The sequence below is a fragment of the Hippocampus guttulatus genome, chromosome 9 (genome assembly GCF_054856545.1).
Source record: "Hippocampus guttulatus isolate MCC_2025c chromosome 9, RoL_Hgut_1.0, whole genome shotgun sequence".
In the NCBI taxonomy this organism is placed as follows: domain Eukaryota; kingdom Metazoa; phylum Chordata; class Actinopteri; order Syngnathiformes; family Syngnathidae; genus Hippocampus; species Hippocampus guttulatus.
This window is the reverse complement of record NC_141269.1, coordinates 5660222-5685877: the sequence shown is the minus strand read 5'-3', so window position 1 is coordinate 5685877 and position 25656 is coordinate 5660222. Positions and strand designations below refer to the sequence as shown.

At 42.7% G+C, this 25656-nt stretch overlaps 1 protein-coding gene across 1 annotated transcript; it reads right to left on the bottom strand.

Annotated features, from left to right (window-relative positions):
• Positions 1 to 3946: 3946 nt before the first annotated feature.
• On the bottom strand, positions 3947 to 11447 carry LOC147200028 (homeobox protein unc-4 homolog). Its single transcript, XM_086121187.1, has 3 exons — positions 10921 to 11447; positions 9897 to 10072; positions 3947 to 6894 (listed from the first exon to the last, which is right to left on the bottom strand). Exons 1-3 carry the CDS (start codon positions 11228 to 11230, stop codon positions 5848 to 5850), a joined length of 1533 nt encoding a protein of 510 aa, XP_085977313.1. The 5' UTR covers positions 11231 to 11447; the 3' UTR covers positions 3947 to 5847.
• Between the last annotated feature and the right edge of the window lie 14209 nt (positions 11448 to 25656).

Sequence of the window (25656 nt, the reverse complement as noted above, 5' to 3'; positions counted from 1 at the left end):
AGGTCGAAATTGAATTCATAAAAGGTGAAGCATGCGGGACGCAGCGGGGGGGGGGGGGGGGTTCACTTCCACTCCTGGCTTGGCGTGTTAGCGTCCCCTGAAAACTGAGCCAATAAAGTGGATGTCCAAAGTCAAAGGGGATTGTCTGTCTTGCTCCAACATTGCAACAATGACAGACAACGTCAAGCATGTCAATTATGGCGTCTGTCGATTGTAGCAAGCATCCATTTTCTTCTTTTGTCTCCAAAAGAGAGACAAATGAGGTACTTTTTTGCAATCTAATCATTCCCAATACAAAAAGCCTACAAGTGCTACAAAAAGCCACCTTTGGTTAAGTTACTTTTTTTTTCTTTTTTTGGGGGCAGGGGGTGCCAGTGATTCTAACTGTTTGACAGTTTTAAGTCAATGTTAACTTCTTTCTTTTTATTAGGATCTCCTGTCAGATATTACAGTGTGTACGCAGTATAACTCATTTCATTCATAAGTCACGTGTTTCCCTTTCGAGAAGCTTAATTTCATATCATGAAAAAGAACCAATTTCTCTAAAAGGACAGATCTTTTAAGAGTTTAATTTGATCATTTTCTTTATTTAAAAGCATGAAAAGATCACGTTACGTAGCCTATGTCATGGCTTTTACTTTGAAAAAAAAACCACGTGCTATGTCCACTTCTTTCATTATAAGGGATTTTTTTTTTAAAGGAACGCCCAGTGCAAAGCATTCTTAGCTAGAAGGAGCAGATCAAAACCGACATTTTCTAATTAATCGTCCTCTTGAAACTAACCGATTAAAGCAAATAAAAGCGCAGATTTCACCGGAATGAACGATTTAATGTGATTGTTTCGGTCGAAGGGGATGTTTCCCGAGGCCTTATGGGAAAATAATGTCCTTATGAATTAAATAATAGGGTTATTACTTTCATTGATTTTAGCTGTCTGGGAATTTAGTGTTGAGCTCGGGTCTTAACCCATCCTCCATCCTCCTCCTCCTCCTTCGTCCTCATCCTCCTCCTCCTCTTCCTCGCGTCTAATTATTTTCCTCTAAGCCGCCCTGCTTCCTGCAGCGCAAACAGCGCACTCGCCGGGCGAAAATTATGTAAATATTATTAAAGGGACTCGGGCGCGGAAATTCATTTTTAGCTCGGGCTCTGCGGAGCAAAGCCTGCCGTCCCTCGGATCCTGCGTCAATTTATTTGCAAATAAAGCGAGTGCTGTGACCGGGAGGGATCAGGGATATTTAGGCGCCCTGTCAACACGGCTCCGATGCGCGCACGCTGGCCAGAATTAATGCTTTTAATAATTGGGATTTCACTTTCCAAGGGACTGGGGTGGCGTTTATAAGAGCATAATCTAAACATGCGGGGATTTTTTTTGTTTGTTTTTTTTCCTCCTGTGGTCCTTATGAAGGTTGAACCCATTTTGGCGAAACTCCAGTTGTTGTCGTTGCGACTTTGGCTTGTCTTGTCAGGCAACTCCAAAAATATAATTTAATGCACCCTTAAAAGATGATTAATTTCAGGTGATTGCATTTTTTGGCAGGGGAGGGGGAAAAAAACGATGGATGTAGCAAAATACAAATCCCATAATGCATTGCGATAACTGTACGTTGCTTCCTCCGCTCGCAGGAACACTTTTTACACTCATTTGAATAAATTTTACGGTAACTTCATGAAAAGAGTCAAATGGCAACTCTAAAACTAGATTGTTGAAAATGTTAGCTAGCGAGACTTAGCTTGTGTTAGCTCACTAAGCGGAAGTGCTAACCAGTTAAAGTAGAATTATTTTCCATTTTAATCTATTTTAGGGAAGCCCAAGCACCCTGAAAATGTTTAATTATAGTTGGAATTGTACTTAATTTTTTTCTTTTCTTTTTGCAGTCGAACCGGTTTACATATACCCTACCCTAGTTTTTGTGCCATTAATTTTTTTTCTTTTTTTTGGGCCAGGATTTTTTGCCAAATGTTTCAAAATTAAATTTGCAATGTTGCTGTTGTTCTTCTTTTCAAATTCTATTTTTAAATGCAAAAAAAAAAAAGAAGAAGGGTTGAAATTTAGTCTTTTCTCTTCATTATTTTCCCAAAATCTAAAGCAGTGGTTCTTAAACTGGATTCGGTGAATTGGTCTCAGGGGTTCGACGGAGCCTCTGCCATGGAGGTTAAGACACACCTGCCTCAACATGTCAATTAGTTACGACACGCCCGCTTGGCCATCACTGGCTGCTGATGATCACATGACATTGCTTGTCAGTGCTGTGGGAAATTTAGTTCGCTCAGTGGTCAACATGTGACTGTCGTGATAGTAAGTCGTAAAAAATTTTAAAACTTGTACTTATGTCTTGAAATTTTATGTACTTTTTTTGATGTTCTTAATAAATGCATTTTTTTATATAACTTGAATTTGTAAAGTCATATTTTTGTTTTTCACGGATGAAGGGTTCGGTGAACGTGCATATGAACTCGTTGGGTTCGACCACTGGTCTAAAGTTTATGATTGGAATTTTTACTTTGATGAATTATGCAAAACATGCAGTTTTTTATGTCATTTATTCCATACATGTGTCTAAGTTTGTTACATTTCGTTTCAAAGTTACCACTATTAGAAGTGGCTTTGTTTGTTGTTTGATGGCAAGAAATCTCAGGTCTACTTCCTCATGTACTAATCCAAATATGGGCCTATAGCCTAAAAAATCTGGTTCAAACATCTTTCTTTAGTTTGAGCCTCCCAAAATATAAAAAGATATTAAGGTGGGCCTTCACTCCATATCCCCCCCCCCCCCCCGAATCTTTATCTGGCTCACTCCCATAGGGCCCCACAATAACAACAAATGACAAGGGGCTCCGGTGCCTTTTGTGAGGGAGGAGGAGTGGGGTGGCGGGACGCAAGGCAGCGCGCCTGTCCTATTATGTGCGACACATGATCAATAGGGCGATAAGGCAGCGACATCAATATAAGCGACAGAACAATGAGGGATATCATCGAACATCTATCTTAATATAGCCGGCTACAAGGGCTGCCTGACAAGCGCGCCAGCTCATGAAAATTCCGCCCCACGAATCACACACTACCCCCCCCACACCCCCTCCCTCGTACGCTCAATAGTCTATGCGCACACACGCGTGCAGGCTGCCAGGCGCGCGCACGAGTGCCGTGCAGCTGGCTATTATTCCCCCATTTCAATTTGACACCCCTGCCTTTCATGCTAATTCTATTATTGTAGGAAGTTTATGTGATTCCATATCACTAGAAATCACTAATGTCTAATAACCCTTTGGGCTGAGGAGGGGGTTCGGGGGGGTGGAGGAGGAGGAAAGGGGAGCTGCCTGGAGACCCTGCAGCAGCCAGTGGGAAAATAATTACTTTCATATCAAAACTCAGCAGGAGGCGCAGGGTCCTATAGCCAGCGGCCACTAACCTCATTCCAGGCCGGCCTTTTCAAATGAATAAATTTGTTAAAGCAATAAATACAAACAGCCAGACGGTGGTGAGAGAGGGGGGCGGGGGGCTAGGGGTTGGATTTATCTGCTGTAACGCCCACAACGGGCTACAACACTGGTGTCAAAGTCAAGGCCCGGGGGCCAGATCTGGCCCCGCCACATCATTTTAATGTGGCCTGCAAAAGCAAATCAAGCCTTTCAAGTTACACGATGCTTGCTAAAGTCTGGACCAAAATTTCAAATTGTCAGATGTAATCTGCAATAACAGTCATTATAATTGACTTCTGATTGTAAAAATTGTTATTGATCAATTTGTTGTGCGCTGTGTATGTCATATGCGGAGGTGATTGAACAGTTATATGGTTTCCCAAAATTCATAACGGCCCTCCAAGAAAACTGTAACTACAATGTGGCCCACGACAAAAATATGTGTTTGACACCCAAGGTCTACAAGCTTCAGCCCCGCCCCCTCCCCCTCCTTGTTTCCCATCCCCCCTGCAAAAACAGCGCTCACTTTGAAACAATAGCTTTTATTTATCAAAACGTTGACATATAAATATCGTTTGTTTTTCTCCTTTTTACAATATCTGAGGATTTCGGTTGCAAGAAAGATGTGTTTTCTTTACAGGTTTTGGTCACCAAAAAAGAGAAGAGAAAAAAAAAAGAAATAAGAAAACCTGCGGCCTCAGCTTTAGGACACGTGATTTAAAGATAGGTGAGGATTAAAGCCCCTTTTTCCACCAAGCAGTGCGGTTCAGGTCGACTGCAAATAGCCATCTTTATTTATTTATTGATTTATTTATTTTGCCATTGTCCACAAAAAAAAAAAACGGTCTTGAATTTTGCCCCCTTCGCAATGGAGGTGGAGCCAGACACGCCGCAGTCCATCGATTGGGCGACGGATAACGGTCGCTCGAGTGTGGCAATGGGATTGCTTTGCCAAGGAGAACCAACACGTGCTCGAGATCCTCCGTGTCACGTTCGACCACAAGCTCACTGATTGAATTCATCGATGAGCTACCTTGTTACACAGCCTGCTCAAGCAGTTTTTTTATCCGCCTTTTCCGGGTCTTTTGTATACGGATAAGACACGCTTGCACAAAACAGGGGTTGCAGTATCGTGTCCGATTTACAACGACATCTGTCAAAATAGTTACGCAAATTGCTCTGTTTTTGTGTTGTGCAAATACTTCCTTACTGTTCTTCAGCAGTAATGCTTTTCCAAGTATTGGTACTCAAACTATTTGAGTTCCTTTACTCCTTACTAGGGGTGCACCGCTCCCAACGTTTTGGGCCGATCACCAATCCCCGAGCTTTGAAAAGCTTCACCTGCCGATCCCGATTTAATTTTTTTTTCATAACCAACAGCGTGAGTCTTCAACGTTCCAATTTTGTTTTATTGTGACGCACTGAACAATACCTTTGAAACGATACAAACGCCTTGCTGTAACGGCGCCCGAAGTCGTTTTCTCCGAAAAACGTCTACTCGTCATTCCGTAGCAGACGGTGGCCGGCTTTTGCGGACCTCTGCGCAGGGAGATGAGATCGGTGGACAGGATCGGTTTCATTTTCAGGGATCAACTGGTCACCGATCCTTGAAAATGAAGGAAATCTGCACCGATCCCGATCCCGGCTAGTTGATCGGTGCACCCCTACTCCCTACGTTTGAAAATGGGTATCTGTACTTTCAACTCCTTGGTCGAACTAGGATGGTGACTTCTTCTTTTCAACCGTCGAAGATGACAAAATGACGTAAAAAAAAAAAAAAGAGACATCAATCGAGCTTCAGTTGAGATCCTGAAGCAAATCTTCCATACCCATGGCTTTATTTAGTACGATATCAACTCCAACGGAGATTTGTGGTAGCATCAGTATACTTCAAGCTCAACGTGCGAGTGTTTTTGCCACCTTCTTATATCAAATGCGCGCTATTGTGAGCCTGAAAGGCCTTTGCCGGGATTCAAATATAAGGCAACGGTGCCCGGATCGTCCGATATTTGCTCTGACGGAGCGACTTGAAGGGTTCTTTGAGTTAAAAGAGGGTTTGTGGCACTTCTATCTTGTCAATGGAGATCAGGGGTTTTTTTTGCTGTTCCCGAAACCGGATCCGGAGCTGAACCGAACCGCGTTGCTCGGTGGGAAACGTGGCTAAAGTCTCCCGATTCCTGATATGTTTGCAAGCATCTATGCAGAGCTTTGGGAATGTTTGAACGGGTCCACTCGAAGAAAATTAAAAAATGTAGCTGAGGTGTACAAGGCCTTTTGTCGCTCGAAATCGTTTTGGATCCATTGACGCTTTTACAGCGCGGAAACATAACCTGGCAGTCCACTAAAGCCAAAGCGACTCCGACTGTAGCCCTGTTTTCTGACGGCGTCCGAGCATGCCGCTTTGTGTGCGCGCTCCGACGACAAGTGTTAGTCCATATCCACGTCCTCGCCGTCTGTTTCGAGCGCCTCCCGACAGTCCGCGTTTGCTCCGAGGCCCTCGGAGAGGGCCGGAGACGCTCGTTCCTCCTTTGCGCGCGGCTCCTCGCCTCGGCGGCCGTCGGTCAGCGCCTCCCCGCCGACTCTCCCCGCCGACCGCGAGGATGCCTGAGACTTGGCGAGCGCGGGACCCTCGCCGGCTCGCTCCTCCTCTTCCTCCTCCACGTCGACTCTATTGCTAACGGGACTGCGATGGCGGTGGTGCGTTTTATGATCCGCGCCGATCGGCTTGGCGAGAGCGCAAGAGAGGTCGGTGGGAGCGCATGATTGTTCGAGGTGGAGTCTGTCGATGGCGTCCTGACACGGTGACGCCTTCAGGGCCGTTTGGGGCACGAGAAAGCCAAGGGGCTGATGGGTAATGGGGTAAAGCAAAAAGTGGCCTTTGCCCACCAGTGTCCTCTGGGCGGGCAGCGAGGGGAAGTCCAGGGGAGGCTTCCGTCGAGGCGTGGCGTCCGAGAGGAGGCTCTCCACGCTGAAAGGGTTGCGCTTCTGCAGGGCCGAGGACCTCGAGCCCGCCGGGCTGCCGGAGCCGCGCGTGCTGGCCGGAGAAACCTGCTCCGCTTCTCTTCTTTGGTTTTGGTGGCTGAAGTCGTGTGGGGTTTGGTCACAGCTGGATTCGGTTTGGTGTCCTTGGGCGGCCCCGGACGTCAGGGGCAGCTCCCCGTGAATATTCCCGTTGGGGCCCGAAGAAGGCTGCTGCTCGCTGTCGGTGAACTGCGACACGCCGCTGTCGCTCTCGGAGCCGCCCGGCGTGTGGAAGCTGTCGCCGTGCAGAAGTTTGCTCTGCGACTTGAGTAACTTCCTCTCCTGCTTGCGTTTCTTCTTTTCGGCGCGCTCGTGCTCCCGCCGGGCGATCTCCTCGGGGTCCATGGGCTCGCCGCTGCACGTGGTCGGGTGAGAGTTGTGCGCGGGCCGTCCGGGCCCTTTCTTCGTGTTCTCCTTCTTCCTCCACTTCGCGCGTCGGTTCTGGAACCAAACCTACGCACACAAACACACAAGACTTTACTTCAAAGACAACATCATGAGAATATTTCCAATTTGTTGAAACTAATTTGTTTGTTTGTTTGTTTCGATGTCACAGGTTCAGCCTTTCTGTCATCTTGCACTTAGTACAGGACACAATTTGGGTCAATCGCAGTTGTCAAGCTTCTGCGTCCTTCGTGGATCCCGTCTCATTTTAGTCTCCTATTAGGCCACTGCAGTCGACCTTTTATTACAACCTTTTATTTATTGCGCCTCACACAGGATTAAAACTTGAAGGTGATGGGTCACCATGTAGTCTGTTGCTCCCAAATTGTGTCATGCGCTTTTGTTTCAGCTTGATATTTTTCAAGCGCAAAATCTGTTCAAGCGCATTCCAATGAGACTTGATTGTTTGATGACGGTTTCTTTCTCTTTTTTTTTTTTTTGATGGCCTTGTTTTTTTTTTTCCTGTTTGAATTTGCAATTGTACTTTTGTGAAGCACTTTGAGAAGTGCTCAGCAAATTTACGGACTTACTTGTCAGGAAAACAAAACACCCACTTTAGCTCCCTGCCGTGATGCTGCAAGTGACTTAATGAGCTGACTGTAAGTAAATTAATTAGCAAAGAAAATCATCAAAGTCAATTAAAATAGATACAAGGACAGACTGAATATTAAGGGACTTTTCCCTTACTGAGAATTTGGCACGCGTATAAATGGCTTCAGCAGATGTTTATTTCATGTGAGCATATGTATGTTTTTATAAGCAACGTGTGCTCACTGTAAATCATTGGAACAAAAATGAAACAAGGCAGCAAAACCGGCTCCATTAAAATTCCCTAGCACACATTCATGTTCATATCTAACAAGATATACGTTGGTTAAAAAAAAATACCAAAGTGCAAATGAGTTATTCACATAACAGCAGCAAAATCCAAACACATCCATCCATTTTTTTCCCCATTTTCTACACAACTAATTCCGCAAGGACTGTGAATGGCATCATTCAATTCTCCTTAAACAGCACTCCGCAATCCATACTAACCAAATTATGCCTGCCGAGCAGATGGCTTCTATTGACCAGGTGAAATGATCACTCCACTCATCTTAAACACATCGCAAAAAATAAATAAAAATAATACATATTCACTTTTTGCTCAGTGACTCTCACTTTTAAACACGTGGCAAAATTTGAGCCTCCATTTTGAGTATTTCAAACTCTTGATTATGTGTACTTTCAATCCGATTCTTTTTCTGCGCTTCTATATATGGTCGCCGTTTTCGCATTTATTTATTTGATTGATTGGCAGTTTTGCTCTTTTTGAGGCCGCTCTTTTGGCAGTGAGTATAGATTGAACATCGTCTTCCATGTCAAATGTACACACATGAAAGAAGGAAGCATTGTTGGCAGCGTTTGCGTTCATCACCGATGAGTTTGCTTCTTGCCCAACTCTGCCGATTAAAATCGAATCGCTGCCGAACTAATTGGGTGCGTTTCATTATAAGCCCAGCACACACCGTCCACACCAGCCCTCGGCTCCTCGCCGGACTGCCGTCTTCGGAGCCGGCCAAGAGCGACGAAGCCACCCCCCCCCCCAACCAGCACGCCCCCCCCCCCCTCCCGCCTTGGAGCTCTCCGTGGCCGGCCTGGAGCTGGGCTCGCTGAGGGCCGCGTGTTGGCCGCTGATAAGGCGCATGGAGAGTCTAATGAGGGCGAGGCTCGGACAAGGAGCGCGACAATGTGAGATTGTTGACGTGGCTTCTATCGCGTGTTCACCCCCCCCCCTCCCTCCCCACCACCACCACCACCACCCTTCGCAAACCTGCGATAAAGCAGCGTCAAAGCAGCTTGAAGGCTGAATTAAGATGAGGTTTAGAAACAAAAATCCGCCCGCCCCCACTCGCAGAACATAAAGCATCACCCTATTGACGTGGTTGTTCGACCGTGACGTGCACTTTTTTTTTTAAACTGAAGATGATTTTGTTGTTGTTGTTTTATTCAAACAATCCTAGAAAACGACGGCACGTGATTGTTTGTTGATAATTCATAATTGGTTGTTTTCTATGTTATGGACGATGTAGAAAACTGCTTAAATGTACACACATTCTTGTAAGTTTAGCTGGCAGATTTTGTGACATATTGGCAAATTTCGTGTGGGAAATTATTATTATACTCACTATTCTCCTTCTTCCTCTTTGGTTGAATGACTATGCAATTCTGGAATGCCAATTTGTTGAACTTGAATCCCCTTAAAAATGAATGTGTTCACTCATGTTTTCTTTAAAGAATGATACCAATCTTAAAACTTCTGCCAGGATGTGCAAACTTGTGAGGATAACAACGACTCACTTATATTCAATTTATTAATAAGGGGCAATTATTTATTAAATGAACAGTTCTTGATTTGAGTGAAAACTCTTATATTTCAAGGCATATTCGAGTATTTTAGTATTTACTATTAAAAGCACAGTTGCTTGAATTCATGTGGCTTTATGGATCTGCAAGAATATTTCAAGGACAGTTAATTTCTTAAATTATAGTGATAATTTCAATTATAATTATTACAACCCATAAAAATCCATTTTCATTTCAAACACTAAAGGAAGGAGGAAGAACGTTTCACCTGCTTCTCCACGCTGCCTTTATTGTTCCAAAAGAAATGATTGAATCAAACCCCTAAATAAAGAGGCGAGCCATGTCTCAAATATTATTTTCAGCCCCTTTTGGTCTGCTCAGTGACAACCCTTTTTTTCTTTTTTTAATTAACCCATCAATCAATAAGTTGTGCCCATGCATAATTCAAAGGGGGCGCCCTTTATTGAAGATTTAATTGACAAATTGCTGCTCCTAGTATGGGGTGGGCCTTCACGGGCCAGCTCCTGAGCAAACAGCCATCCTGCCATGTTTAGAGGATGGTGGGGGTGAGATTTTTGTCATATAAACCCATTAAAAAAAAAAAAAAAAAAGCATTACAAACCCAATCAAAATCAATCAATGAAGAGTGGGCCCGCAGTTACCTGAACCCTGGACTCGACCAGGTCCAGCCTGAGGGCGAGCGCCTCCCGCATGAACACGTCCGGATAGTGGCTCTCGTTGAAGGCCTTCTCCAGCTCCTCCAGCTGCCAGCCGGTGAAGTTGGTCCTGGTTCTTCTCCGTTTGCAACCGGGACTCTCTTTGTCTGGGTCCCCGGAATCTGTTGTTGTTGTCCGAAACAGTTAGCACCGCCGCGTTCATTGATTGGCAGCTTGACCCGTTCGGAGAAGCACACTGCTTTTATGAAATAATTTGAGCTCACGACTCCCCCCCCCCCCCCCCCAAGGAAAAAAAATCAATACTGAGAATGGAACTTAATTGCCATTGTTATGAAGTATGTACATTTTATTTTACAGCGCTTCTCACGGTGCAGACAGGGATCGCGGCGTTTTGGAAGTGTAGCTCCGGGAAAAAAAATACGAGAACGAAATAAGAATGAGCAAAACTAAAAATGAAAAGACTTCAAAATCAAGGGTGGATCTTGGGGCCAATTAAGTCGACGTTTTACAGAAAATGACAACCATCATAGAGTGACTTTGCGTCCCCATGAAAATTTGACGACACGCTGATAATCTCGCAGTGGTGTGTTAATTTTTTTCCTCAGAGCTGCATGTAAAATACAGAAACATGACCTTTTAAAATAAATAAAAGAGGGGAAAACTCAATCAAATCAAAATAAATAAACATAATAGTGGGGCGGGGTCCGAATAATCAAGTCTCATACTCGAATGCTTGCAGAAGCAAAAAAAAAATGTTTTTAACTGCTGTTTAAAAATATCGGAAGTAAAAATCAAACACCCCACACGCACACACATTTGGTAAAATAATTAAAATGCAACAAAGGCTCAAATATATTTTACTGTAATTGGAGAAGAATTCGAGATCAAGCAAATCAAGGTTTACTGCGCCCAAAAGCTTCCTTTTAACAACCCCAAACTCTCGCTAAATGTGAATCAAAAATAATAATACAGAGTTCTTCTCGAAAGGGGACGAATTGGGCGAGCTTACCGGAGAGTTTGTACTGGCCGTCGGGCGACAAGAGCGCGCTGGAGCTCACCACCGAGGCCGAACAAGAGCCGTTTAGTAATCCGTCTATGGTGAAGGGGACGGCGGCCGCCGACTGCAGCTGGTGCGCGCTGGCGAGCTCGTAGTGCTGCTGCTGCTGCTGATGGTGATGATGAGGTTGATGCTGCTGCTGGTGATGATGGTGGTGGTGGTGATGATGGTGAGCAGCGAGCGGATACGGGAAGCCCACCAGCCCGCCCAAGGGGCCCCCGAAGTGGGCGTGAGGGTGATGCTCGAGGACGCGACTGTCCATGCTCGCCCGGGCTGCATGCGGCGGGGCCGAAGTGAGGATGCGCAGGGGGCGGCAGTGTGTGGCTGCAACATGCAGTCAGCAAAGGATGCAAAACGTCGTTTTAAAAAGGAAGCGGGGCTTGCGTGCCGACGGGTCGTCTCCCACGGAAGCACGGATGAGCGTTGTGATCAAACCGGCAGCGACGTGTTGTGGTCCAGCCCGAGATGTCACGCTCGCTTCCCCCTCCTGGAGCCTGCTCATTAGGACTCCCCCATCTGCTGGCCGGGCCAATCACAAGCCTTAATGGCCGCCTGACGTCACCGCACTCAGAGGAGGCTGAGCTTTGTTAGGGTTTTATTATTGTTATTATTATTATTATTATTATTATTTTACCTCACTGGGTCGATGGCTATAATTACACGTGGTGCCGTCATGTCCAAACATGAAGAACACGCGATTCCAATAACTTTATACCCCCCCCCCCCCTTTCAACTTAAAACGCATGTCGCACCAAGTTTGACATTGGGGAAATATTTAATTGTGGTCACGATATAATAAAAGGAAGAAAATTAATTAACATATTTCATATCAGTCTAGCGATAATATATATATATTTTTACCTCTTTAAAATAACTACAACAATTACATTGAAAAATATCTGGATAGTAAAACTAATTTGCAACGCTGTGAACATATGTCCAGGCTCCTCCAGCAGTGCACCGTAAATGCTTATTTGGGGAAGGTGATCCTCCAAAGCAGTATTATCAAAGCAGTTACATGAATATTCATTCTTTGTTCATCCAATGTAAGCATAGTAAAGTAATACTTTTCTTGAAGTCCATACTTTACAATTGCCCATCTGTTTTAGGACTAATTGATCTGATAGATTTGCTTTTTGGTCCCGTTCAATGAACAACTGAAAGTGCAACTGCGACTCGTAAGTCGGGGCGCTTCTAAGTGACGGTACAACTCAATTGCGTGCGCAGCAAATTGTAATTGTACAAAATAGTAATAAATGCCTCTTGGTAATAATGATGGCAAACCTTTCAGAATATTATTGTACTGTGGATCACGTCCGGATAAAACTCAATCATGCTATTATTCGTATTTCTCATAGTTTGAGTTTTTTACGATTACTAGGCACATTTACCAATAATTTATCCTACACGTCTTCATGAAAAGAACTGAAATAAGCAGATTCAACCCACAAGTTGGAAGCACAGTGGCACTTGTGGTTAGCAAATCACCATCCCAGTTCTGAAGTTAGAGTTCCAATCTCGGCTTCCTATTTTTAAATATGCATGGTGTGCTTTCGTGGCTTTTCCTCTGATACTCCCGTCTTCCATGCACACACATTCCAAAAACATACATTTTATGTTAAGTGAAGACAATAAATTATCCGTAGATGTCAAAATGAGTGTGAATGGTTGTGCGTCTGTATGCGTCCTGTGATTGGCTGGTTACTCGCCCCCGGTGTACCGCACCACTCGGCTACGATCCAAATGAGGCACTATTGAATCCAGCTGAATTAATATGAGGGGCAGTTAAAAAATAATGAGTCCTGCTCAAAATGACCAGACTTCATATTTTTAGAAATTTCAACAGTGTGTAGTTAAAACAACAGTTTAAAATATAAACTGCAAAAATAAAAAATTAAAATTAAAATCTCATTGGAACATATCCACTTCCTGTCAGCCATTTTGGAAATGACACCATCATTGGATGGAGGCAAAGAGCTGTGATTGAATTCCTAGTTTTGCATTTTGAAAAGATTGGAACCCTGCCATCATCTCCTGCCACGATACGGTTGAGGAAAGTTCTGTCACTTTTGTGAAAGGTTAAAAGACTGAAGAAGAGGGTGACTTTTAACCACTAAGTCTAATAGCGAGCCTGTTTTGGTGGGACCATTGAAACGAGCACTTGCACGAACATGACCTAATAAAATTCGGACTCTCACACACCGAAAAAAAAAACAGTCGCATATGTGACAAATTTTGGTCGGTCTCGAGGCCTGGCCCGAGGTGTATCACAAGTGATTCTTCTCTCAATGTCTTGGTCATCAGGTTTTTGTTTGCACCTGTTCTCGCCAGCCCGGTCGCTAGTGTCAACCAATCAGCTCCTTCCGGTCATTCGTGTCTTGTAGTGGTCTTCTTTGTCTCGTCAGTTTGCTTGTCGCAGTTCCCTGATTTCGTTTAGTCTTTCCAGATTCATTTGTTTCCGTTGAGGTTAATGTCAAGCATCCTTATGACTGTTTTTGTTGCTTTGATCAGTAGTATTTGGATTCATTGGGACAATTTAGCGTTTTGATTCCTCCAGGGCCTTGTTTGCCTTTTTGTACTTGAGGGGGGGGTGAAACTTTTTTTCCCCATCCTTCATCTGATGTTTCCTCCCCTGCTTGGATCCTTCCACCTTTTGCTACAAACATGGCCGCAAAACTGCGCCCAATTTCACAGTGCTGAACATATTTGTACACTTTTTTTTTTTTTGACAGTCCAAAATGTTCCTCAAGACGTTGCGTAGTTTAACAGCGCGTAAGCCAGGAGCAAATTAATTGCATCCTATGAGAATTTAGTTTTAACCTTTAAATTAGAAGAACTTCTTTAGCTCGAGGTTCCGCTGCATTGTGTTTGTTTTTTGCTAATAGGTTCGTGGTTTTTAAGTGACAAGCATTCAGAGCGTTGCGTGTCGTGCGTGCGCTTTAAATAAACTAATTATCCAGTTGAGGACTTGTCTAATGGCCCTCGACTTGAAGCGTGTGTTGGAAAAGAAGAGGTGTTGAAATTTACAGTCATGAAAGAGGCCAGTAGCAACTGGCTGTGCGGGTCCACATCTTAGGGGAGCAAGCGGGGGTGGGGGGTGGGGGGGGTGTTTGGGCGGGTGGGAAAAAAGATTATACATATAAATTGTAAACGGTGTCGCAGGGGCCAAATCTTGCCCGAGGCGGTGACTGCTTCATTTTGTGTTAAATTTCTTGACAGAGAGACACTGGCGTGCTGGTGAATACTGAATGGTAATCAGAGCTGCTTGAATAAGTGCCCCCCCCCCCTCCCTCCTTCTTCCATTATACTGTGAATTAATTCGACTTTATTTATCCAATTTCTGGAGCTGACAGAATGTTAATTTGAGTTGAGATTTGGCTCCGCTGTTCCGCATGTGACCCTGCAGCCCTGGGATTGGCGTGTTGTAATAACCTGAATCTTTCACCAGAAGCTCCGATAATTGTTACCTTATTAGCATGTAAATTGTTTAATTAATATTATTATGAAGAACCATATAATCCCCTCCGTTACTTGACCCGCGAGTCTGCCGACGAGCGGGCTTTCTGCATTTCAATGTGTGCCGCTTAAATAGCCTCTTTAATGTCGCCGTCGAAAGCTTTTCCTGCAATCTTAGTGCAACTTTGAGCACTTAAGAGGCGCTTTTGATGTCACTCCATCTCTTTCTTTATTTCCCCGCTGCTCCCTCTGATGCCTATTTATTCTCCGCATCAAAATCCATCGCTTTCTTGTCATTTGCTTATAAAAGCTCCTTCCTTGACAAAGGCCGCCCCCCCCCCCCGCGTCCTCCCGCCTTCCTCCACTTCGCCGGCGGCAGTGCGAGCCAAACGCATGCGGCGCTCGATGAAAAGCAGCCCTTGACATGAGGTCCCATGAGAGCGCGCCATTTAAATTCGCCTTTCTTCCTTCCTCCTCCTCCTTTTTTTTTAATTTGCAGGGCACGAGTGACATTGTCAGATGCTGGCTTTAATTAACTTGATAATAAGATGGGCAATTCAGTACGAGGCTAGCCACCAGCCCCAAAACACCCTCTCCACTTCGATAAGCAGGCGCCCGACTGCAGTCACACTCCCAAAACCCCCCAAAAAACCAAGCAAACTTTGATCTCCAAATATCAGTAACTGTTTGATTTGCTATTAAATTCAACCATCTAAATTCCAAGCTGATCCAATTGAAAATGAAGAAATCAATCAGCGTCCTGTCAAGCCGGGTGCACACATACTGCTGTCTAACATCTTAACGGATTTGTAAAATGTGATGGACCCCACAAGACAAAACTATCAAATCTGTCCTTACTGCCCTGACAGTGTGTTGTGTACTTGAAAACCGACAAAGCAGGCAACGCCACACTCAAAACGATTGCGACACAAACAATCATGAGTCTGTTAAATCAGAAGCCTGTTGTAGTGCCAAAACTGACCTGTGAGAGGCAGCATAGTTCCACAGGGACTACAACCTGCTGGAAAAATCCAACGAATTCGTAGTAGAGGAAGAAATGGAAGAATCCAGGCTGTTCGGGTCGCTTCCTGATTGGCTATTGTATGTCACGTACGTCAAGTCAAGTCAAGTCAAGTCAAGTCAACAGTATTTATAGAGCACTTTCAAACAGCCATCGCTGCATACAAAGTGCTGTACATGGAGCAATTTAACATGCACAATAAACAGTAAGACAAATCGGTAATAAAGGCGGTAGAAAGCACCAAACAGTAAAACCAAGAGGCTTGCCGAATGTTCAGTGGGAGGTCATTCCAGAGAGAGGGACCAGCAATAGAAAAGGCTCGATCCCCTCTGAGGCTCAGTTTAGTTCTTGGTACTTCTAATAAGGTCTGGTCCACAGACCTGAGGCGCCGGGCAGGTGTGTAGGGGCGGATGAGCTCAGAGAGGTAAGGTGGCGCGAGATTATTCAGAGATTTGAAAACAAATAAGAGGATCTTGAAAATAACTCTAAAATGAATGGGGAGCCGTCACAATTACGGAGATAGCGGCTCTGTGTTGACCACAAATACAACTTTTTTTGTGAGTCAAACCATCCTTATGTCTCACGCAAGCTGTCGCTGTTCTTAGGCCTTTATGAATTCAGCAGGAAATACATACAAAGAGGTGAGTGCCGAATTAAGTTCCTGGCTGAACTTGAACGCCCGCATTGACACTCCAAAAATGAAATTGATGGATGGCCATAGATTGTCTTAAAGTCCCTGTAAAGTGAAAATAAATGTATTCGAAATTTGACACAGCACAGAGAAGAGTACCGGTACCAATTTTGGTGGATTAAAAAAATTGCCAAGTATGGAAAATTAAGCTTAAAAATAATTGTGGACATGTCCACTGACTACATGAAACCACACTGAAAAATGGATGCCACTCCAACATCTTTCTTCTGCCTAAAATGTTTGAAGTGTGAAAATGTATCCGCTTCAAGCCTCCAGTGGCCTGAACGTATCCCACCGGCCCATTGCGAGCTTTCCACCAGCTAGCTTCTGAGGGAACATGTTTGGGCTTCTTAACAACTAAGTAACTTGCAGTAGCGCCAGATAAATACTGATCCAAACAAAGACGCTCAAGTTCTTATAAAATGTGGGAGGAGCCATTCATGCCTGACACCAAAGCGCATCACAGGGCACGATTTGAGCCGTGCCCCAAAAATTCAAGAAAACTCTACAGTTCCATATTTGCATACTACATACTTCTCAGTCTTTGCAGATGTTCTCATAACTTAACTTCCAAGATGTATTTTTACAAACGCATCCCTCAATTCATTGAAGAGGTTCATCCAGGGCTTTCATTTTGATGACACGGCTTGTGACATGTTGACACGTGATGCTGCGGGCTCTCACATTCTTCAGCATATCCAGTGAGTTTTTGTTTTGTTTTTTTAATCACAGCAGCTGTGTATTTGTGTCTTCATACATGAGGTATCGATAATTAACATCTTGTCCTTATGTCTTATGCCTGAATAAATTGACAGCACGCTCACAGAGACTCATTGTGGCAGGGCAGGTTCTTATTCTGCAAATCGAGTGTCATTGGAGTGTCAGCTTTTCATCAGAGGTCCGTATGCATCAACTGAAATCAATCAATATGGAAATAGTGAGCGCACAGTGTATTCTCCAGGACTGTCTAAGCCAATAGTGCTGCGATACATTCCCAATGTCGGGCTCAGAGGAGACACAATTCGACCCATCATGTAATATCCAATTGTCCTACTACACGACAAAGGGAAATAATGGCAAGTCCAGTCACGCTGTCTAAAAAAAACAAAAACAACTCATAAAACAATATACCGTATTTTCCACACTAAAAGACGCACTGGATTATGAGGCGCACCTTCAATGGATGACATATTTTGTAATTTTTTTCATACATTGGGTGCACTGCATTATAAGACACAATCTACAATGCATCCACTAGATGGAGCTATACTCAAGGAAACACCAACAGAACGATCAGACGTTAGTAAAACCTATTTAATAAAGCAGCGACACAGTTCACTTAACCAACAGCAAGTTATAACATGGACTCGTTAACGTTGAACTCTCTTGCGGCTGCTCTATTTCTGTGTTCAACTGCGTAACCGATCGCCTTAATTTTGAACTCTGCGTTGTCAGTATGTCTCGAGCAAGGAGCCATTTTGGGGTCGAAATGTTACCGTAATGACCATACACAAGGCGCATCGGATTTTAAGGCGCGCTGTGAGCTTTTGAGAAAATGGAAGGCTTTTAGGTGCGCTTTTTAGTGTGGAAAATACGGTAGGCACTCCACGCCAGGCAGACATCTGGAAAGTTGGAACGATCTTGGCATGTCCACACTAAGGTTGTGATAGTTGACAAAAACAATTGAAATAACAAAAAAAATTTTTTAAAATATTTTCAGACAAACTGAAACAAAATTTTACAATTATAAAACTAACCATGATTATCACAAAAATGTCCTTTGGTTTGAAACGGCTCTATTCACACTGTTCACATGCACGGTATAAGGTGTAAACATGCGCTTCAGCTCCCCCCGCAGGTAAATGGCGGCAACATACAGGCACTATCAATTCACATTGGTTTCCTGCGGAAGGACAATATCACTTGGTGGCAGTGATGTGCTTGGAAAATCGACACGGCAGAAGAAGATCAACATGGAAGAACAACGTATCACTTAGCGTGTTTTGTGCCAGCATTTTCCATGTTTACAGGTTATGTGGTGAGCAAATACGGTTAGTGTTTTTATAAAATAATTATAAAATTAAAATGTCAACTGCATTTTTTAATGTAAAAAAAAATAATAATACATTCGTGAAGCCCCAAAAAATCGTACGTTGTCCAGCTTCTTGGAACAAATTGTGTTGGACATTTAAGCTTCCGCTGTATTCAAAAAAGTAATTTACCACCAATTAGCACAAATACTCCCTCTGACCCGACCCCCCCCCCCCCCCAAAAAAAACAACAACATTGAGATCAGACGTGTCACGCTGCAGGTTAGCGAACAATCTTTCTTCGGAGGCTTCAAGTCTTCACTTGCCTCTCGAGAGAAGGAATCAAGTCACATTCCTTTTATAATCAGCCCAAGCAAGGTGATGAAGAGGAGCGTTAATTAGTCCGTCGGCTGCGTGAAAGTTAATTTTAACTATCGCTCATTATTTAGTCAATCACTTGATAATTAAGCATCTAATCTAAATTAATTGCTGGATGCCTTTTGATCGTGCAAGTGCTCTCAAACGAGGCGAGTGGATGCAATTCCAATTACAAGTAAAAGGACTGCAAGTATTGATCTTCTGTTTTCTGCACATAATGGCCGCTTTGATCATTCAGAGAAAGTAAAGAGCCCATTTGCGGCTCCTTCTGTGAGCGCAATTAAAACCGTGCCTGCTCCTAATTGTGAGCCTAATTGCGCTTGTGACCGAATATGCAAGTCGTGCTTGTTTACTATTCCTTGAATCCACTTCCTCTAGTTCAAAGGGATTAAACGTGATGCCCTTTTTTTTCTCGAAAATCAAAGCAAACCGCAGTCAAATGCAGCAGCACCATTTGAGGTTGCAGCAATCATATCACCTCATTTAAGAGTGACTCATCATCTTCCCCTCAAAAACGTACTCAGTAGGCCATGAAATTCCATGCCTGGAAGAGTCCAAAATGCCATTTTAATTGTTATCAACGACTCAGGATCTACCAGCCTCTCTGCCCCCGACATCTTTGTGCGCCATCTTGAAAATAGTCCGAATGAATCTCTTCCTCCGAGTGGGGATAATTTTGCAGATTAACGTTTTTTAAAATATATATTCTTAGACTTTATTGGAGTTTATCTGTTCCCAAAAAAGGCTAAAACCAGCAAACAAACAAATAATATTGCTCTGTGTGATTTCATGATGTTGAACTGAGCGATGTTTTTAATTATACATTTGCACTGTGTGTGTGCGTGTTTGATATTTTGACAAATCAATGAGCAACCTAAAGTGCTAAAAATGGCTTGCTCTCTTTGGTTATACGGTTTTGATTGATGATTACTGAGTTAGAGCAACTCCTCAATGTGTTTAGGCACTCTAGAAACCAGCCCAAGCTGTTGCTAGCCAGCTAGCTAGCTAGCTGCTAGTAAGTAGCCAGAGCTTCCCTCAACCTCCCAATTACCCGCCGTAGGTAACATGAGCCCAGCTGAGCTTTTTTGGACCATCTCATGGTTCTTCTTCTTCTGATACTTTCTTTCGACGGTTGTCTCAGCATTTGAGCCTCAGTTTTGTTATTCAATATGTAATAATGAGTTGGAAATGTGTAATATATATATATACAGTATATATACTGTATTCTGTATATATATACCTGTATATACTTTACTGAACTCTACTAGATTTATAGAGCACTTTCAAACAAACCACCGCTGCAATACAATGTGCTATACATGGAGTTAAATTAGTCACACAGCAAAGACATTTAAAATGATAAATTAATGAAATAAAAACAATAAATCACCCCAAAAACAATTACATACCATCCACATACCAGTGCATATGTACGTCCGCTTGTTCAGAAGTTGATTAGAAAATGTCTTTGTTGACATGAAAGCATAGATTTTTATTTATTTATTATTTTTATTTTTTGTCACTTTATAGCAATGTCTAGACTACAATTTTGATTAATTCCATGTCATTTTGTATGGAAATGAATCCTTCAAAAATTCGGCCATTTCTAAGTAGTCCCAGAATTTTAGCGGTAATGTATCTGAAGATAATTGACAGGAACTAAACAATAACCAAATACGCTAAAATAACTCGTCTGGCCACTCTTCTCAACTGGCAGCTCACCAATCTCAGCATGACAATAAGTCATCCTAACATATGCCTAATTGTTTATCGCAGCGTGTTTACATAAACACAAAGTGATGGGGGAGCTGCGGTGGGGGATGGGAGTGCTGTTGAGTGTTGAGAACCGTGCACACTGGAAGACAGAGCTGGGGAAATTAATTTAAAAAATGGTGGCAGATAATTACTTATCAATTAAAGCTGTTATCCAACCTAATTAGGCGGCGTTCATTAAATTCAGACAATTTAAACCTTAATCAAAGCTAGCGGAGCCTGACAACAGAGCAGGGGCCAGCGAAGGGCGCCCCCTAGTGCGCCATGGAAGAGGTTGTGTGCCAGTCAGGTTTTTTTTCCAGGCCTTTATATGCGTCACAGCCCTTGCCAAAATAACCCAAAAACAAGAACTTCTTCTTTCCTCAATTAGCCACAAACAGGATTCAAGCGAAATCAATATTTCCCCTTTGAAAATGTCGTGAGGTAGATGTATTATGTATTTACCAGTTTGTTTATATAAATATAATATAGTCTTACTTCATATTGCTGGTACTTCCCACAATGTCATTAGTTTTATTTTGTTGTGCTGGGCATTAGTAGTGGCAATTTTAATCACACATTACCTCGGATATTGTAGCATTGCACTGCATTACAACAGAGAATTAAATCTATTTTCCATTTTTTAATCTGCTTTTAACCCCATGAAGGTCGCGGGCGTGCTGGAGCCTATCCCAGCTGTCTTCGGGCAACCTGAACTGGTTGCCAGCCAATCGCAGGGCAAGAATTAAATCAAATGTAGATCATTTAAAAAAACATCTATAAGTATCTACATTTGATAATTTTTCTGAATAACCATGCAACTACAATGGCACATGGATTTACGAGTGACTCCACTTTTAATGCTCGAAAATATACCGGTATATATATATATACAGTGTGTGTGTGTGTGTGTATATATACACACAGTATATATATTGGCAACACCTGCAAACAGAGCATACAGCAATGCTCGAAGGCGTATATTTATCCTCTGCAAAAAAAAACCTAACTAATGCAGCTTATTTACTACAGTTTTGTTGTGTTTTATCATCAAATCATCATCGTATGGTATGTCTGTATTTATTACACTGCCCCCTGGTGGTTATACGGCGTTATAGCGAGGCCCGTGGCGTACATTTCCCCCTAAAGTTGAAAAATATTGAAGTATGTTTCATAGCCCTATAAAGGGCTGTGATGCGTTTGCATTTGCTTCCAAGAAAAATAGGCTGCATCCTTAAACGCCTATTTTACCCAGATTTGTGCAGGCCTGTGGGACACACAGTAAAATCGGATCCTTGAATCGTGGAATATTTGTGGTTCATCTCCATTGAAAAAAACAACAAAAAACGAATGATATATTAGCCTTTAAAGGTTCATAGCTGGCCCGGGTAGAGTGGAAAGAAGTACTAAAGCTGCTCCATCTACCGAGAACTAAAACTTTTTATGGTTGTTTAAAACTAATAGGAGTTTTTAATGGAACTGTCAGAGAGGGATTCGCGTAAGAATGTTGTGGTTGCTTTGTGGTGTAGAACCCAACCATCGAGAAATGTTTCTCATATTTCGGTTAGCTTCTTCAGCAAAATACAACAACTAGCTGTCAGTATGATGCGCTGCATTTCAACAATTGCTAGGGACTAACAGTACGTTTTTAATCACGATACCTTTTCCTCGATATTGGCGGTTGATGCATTGATGCAGCGTCATAATCAATTTAAATATTGGAGATATGGGATTTTTTTATTTTTGCCTGTTATATGTGTGTTCCATCTCACGGTGGCAATTTTGACAGCTAATAATGACAATGCAATGCATAGGACGTCCCCGAAATAATGTTCAGTACTCACCCTTTTTCAATACTCTTAAATTTAATATTTATTCATTCGTTAGATTTTTGGAGATATTAAAAACTGTATATGCTTTCGGAGTAAAAGCTCTGTCTCCTTATTCATGGGCCTATTATGTATATTTTAAAGTTTTTAATTGCACTCAGCCACCGTTAGGTGGTACCAAGGTAATTTTAGTCAAAGTAAACGAACGAAATAGCTAAAACTCAGATTTGAAAACACATTTGCACGTTTATTGTAATTTAAAAAAAAACACCAAAATAACCCAATAACAGACCTAAACTACATTTTGGGTTCATAAGACTGTCTCTGACAATAGTTCTAGCAAAAATGTCCTTTTATTTTCCATTTTTGTCAATGAATTGCACAAGAGCTTTTGATGTTTATTTAAAATGTATTTATTTCGTTAATACTGTACAGCCTTGAAAAAGGAAGGTCATCGTAGGGAATTGTAGTTTACTCAACATAATTGCACTTTAATACATTAATTTTTTTTAATCTTACACTGGACAAATACCGCACACTGTATATATTTTTAAAAAATCAAACTAATACTAAAACTAACAAAACTCAATGAATCAAAACTAATAAAAACGAACAGACCCCTTCTCAAAATAATCAAAACTAATGGAATTTAAAAAAAAAACTAACGATGTGAAATCAACATAAAAGCAAAGCCTAATGACAATTTGAAAGCCATTATAAATCTGGGTGACAGGCTACTTGGTGTAAAACGTCTTGCAGTACATCCCTGCAGCCCTGTTGTCAACGACAAGCACAGTATTACACAAATTATACCCCTCTTAGAGTAAAATCTTGATAACGTTTTTTTGTTGTTTTTGTAAAAGCTCTTGATGGTGTTGCGGCGTAGCAGCACTGATTGTTCCGCCGCACCAGGCAGACCAAAGTATGATCCTGATGTAAAGCGAAATCATTCCTTGAAGAGAACATTTCCGTCCATTGATGGTGATTGGCGTCACTATTAGCAGCCAAAGACGGCATCCCCTCTGGCCTCCGCTTTGATTGAACGCCTTCTCTTCCAAAAGGCCAACCGACAACAAAAGCCCCAGCGCAGAGCAAGGACCTAATTAATATTGGCTCCTGTTTGCTTGAGTTAATGAATGAGTGAATTATGCACCTCTGGGACAACGCCTCCCCTGTTCGCTTTGAATGACTCCCGTCCCCTCCCTCCATCCCAGCATTGTACTCCAATTTCACCACTCTAAACCTGCACCGGCGGGCCCGTGTCACCGAGCAGACCACTACACACACAGATAGACTGAGCCCCCCCCCCCACCCCGCCCCTCCAAGTGAGTCCATCTGTCCTGTCCATCTTTAGCCCGCTCGGGTGTGTTTTGGTTCATTGTCTCCAGCGTGTTTATTGTCTTAATGCAGAGCCGCTGTTCCAACCCGTGTCATCGGCTCAAATAACTTCCATCCCATTAACACGTTGGAGAGGGTGGGGGTGGGGGTGGGGGTGGGGGGGGGGGGATTTGACAAACCAAAATTGGCTGCAATCTGATACTCACACACACACACACACACACACACACACACACACACACATTTTGGTCAGATGAAGGGGTGGAGGAGAAAGAAAGAGGATCCATATTATTTGCATTAAAAGCCTTGCACCGTGAAATTCATGTATAATTACAAAAAAAGGGTGGTAGAGGATGGGGGTGATGTGCATGTGTGTGTGTGTGTGTGCGTGTGTGTGTGTGTGTGTGTGTGTGTGTGTGTGTGTGTGTGTGTGTGTGTGTGTGTGTGTGTGTGTGTTATGCAAATGGAGGACATGTGTGGAGTCAATCACGCTCGGAATTGGTTATTTTGTGATATGCTAACACGGAATGTATGGTGACAGATTGCAATTATCCCGTTATTGTAATTGTCAAAATCAATTCAGCGCAGGCTGACTGCATCGGGCTTGCGTGGAGGGGAAGCAGTTCTCATGCTGAGCTCTTCAAGACTCGCTGAAATTAGATAAATACCCCATTTCCGCAAATAGTGGCCGGGAGGCATTTATTTACTTCACTGCAGATGAGGGCAGACATCAATTAGAGGGTCGGCCTTTATTTGTAAAAAAAAAAAAAACACACACATTCTGGGAATACAGTGATCCCTTTTATTCGGGGGAGTTATGTTGCAGACGCACCTGCAATGGATGAAAACCCGCCATATCGAGACCATGTCCAAATCACGATTTTAAAGCTCCTAATCCCTCCCACATATTGGTCAACTCGGGCTGAGTAGTGTTATGGACCTTAAAATGTTAATGATTCTTTAGGAAGTAATTCATTTTCGATTTGGATTCTTGAGGTTCGATTTTAATTCAACATTGATTTGGATTGGGGGTTGGGTTAAGGGGTAAGGTTTGGGTTAGGAGTTAGGGTTGGGGTTAAAGGTTGGGTTAGAGTGAGGGTTAGGGTTGGGAGGTTAGAGTTCAGGTTGGGGTTATTTTTGTACAGGTATTTATGGTTGGGTTAGGGTTGGGGTTCTGTTAGGGTTGGGTTAGGGTGAGAGTTGGATTGAGGGTTGGGGGTTCGAGTTAGTGTTGGGGTTGGGAATGAATTAGGGTTAGGGGGTTAGAGTTCAGGTTGCAGGGTTAGGTTTAGGGTTGGGTTGGGGGGTTAGGCTAGAGTTAGGAATTAGATGTTAGGGTTTAGTTTAGGGTTAGGGTTAGGGTTAGGAGTTCAGGTTAAAACTGCTGGGTTAAAAATCACCCGATATGAGTAAAACCGATTCAACACAGTTTTATTTTTTGTTGTTGTTGGGTTTTTTTTAAACACGAGCAGCCCAAACAACATTATCGAGGAAATGTGGTATATCCAATGTGTTAAAATTGAAATTGTATGTCAAGTGAACATATGCGAAGCAGTTATGTCAACACCTGGTGAGATTGGGCACATTAAGTAAACCAATAAGTCCCAATAAAGACAGCAAGAAGCACAGGGCAGGTTCTTATTCTGCAAATCGAGTGTCATTTTCTCCTGAGTCTGCTGTTTTGGAATGCTATTTCATGTCTCCTTGTTTGGATTACCGGGAAATCAAAACAAAGTATTGTGAATTGAGTAAATTACGATAATCATAAAGCAAAAAAATAAAAAAAATAAAAAAAAGAATATTGTTTATAACTTGTTCCAGCCAACTGCAGTTTATTTTCATAATTTTTTCGTATTTTTAAATGATTTAGTACAATTATGTAATGCAGGATTTTCTCCCTTGTTTACTTGCAGCAACTACTGAAAATGTATTCTGTTCCTCTTTTTTTTAATTTTTTCTAATTGTCCAACTGTATCAATTTATCTTCTGGGGAAAAAAAGTGTGTGCCGAAAAGTGTGCAGTACTGGCGTGCTTTTCATTTGTCTGTACTGCCCCAATGTGTTGGAAGGATGCAGTGCAGGTTTATGCAAAATAAAAAAATAAATAAAAACAAATTTCATGTTCAAAATATTCCTTTTTTGTTGTTCATTTATACATTAAACAGTGATTAAAAAGTCAGCTAGTATTACTTAT

What these genes read in the sequence shown, in the direction of transcription:
- LOC147200028 (XM_086121187.1), bottom strand. Translation starts at nt 11,230, where the DNA reads ATGGACAGTCGCGTCCTCGAGCATCACCCTCACGCCCACTTCGGGGGC. An exon ending in CGGCCAGTACAAACTCTCCG is followed by an intron (nt 10,073 to 10,920) that starts GTAAGCTCGCCC and finishes CAACAACAACAG; the next exon opens with ATTCCGGGGACCCAGACAAA. An exon ending in TGGTCGAGTCCAGGGTTCAG is followed by an intron (nt 6,895 to 9,896) that starts GTAACTGCGGGC and finishes TTGTGTGCGTAG; the next exon opens with GTTTGGTTCCAGAACCGACG.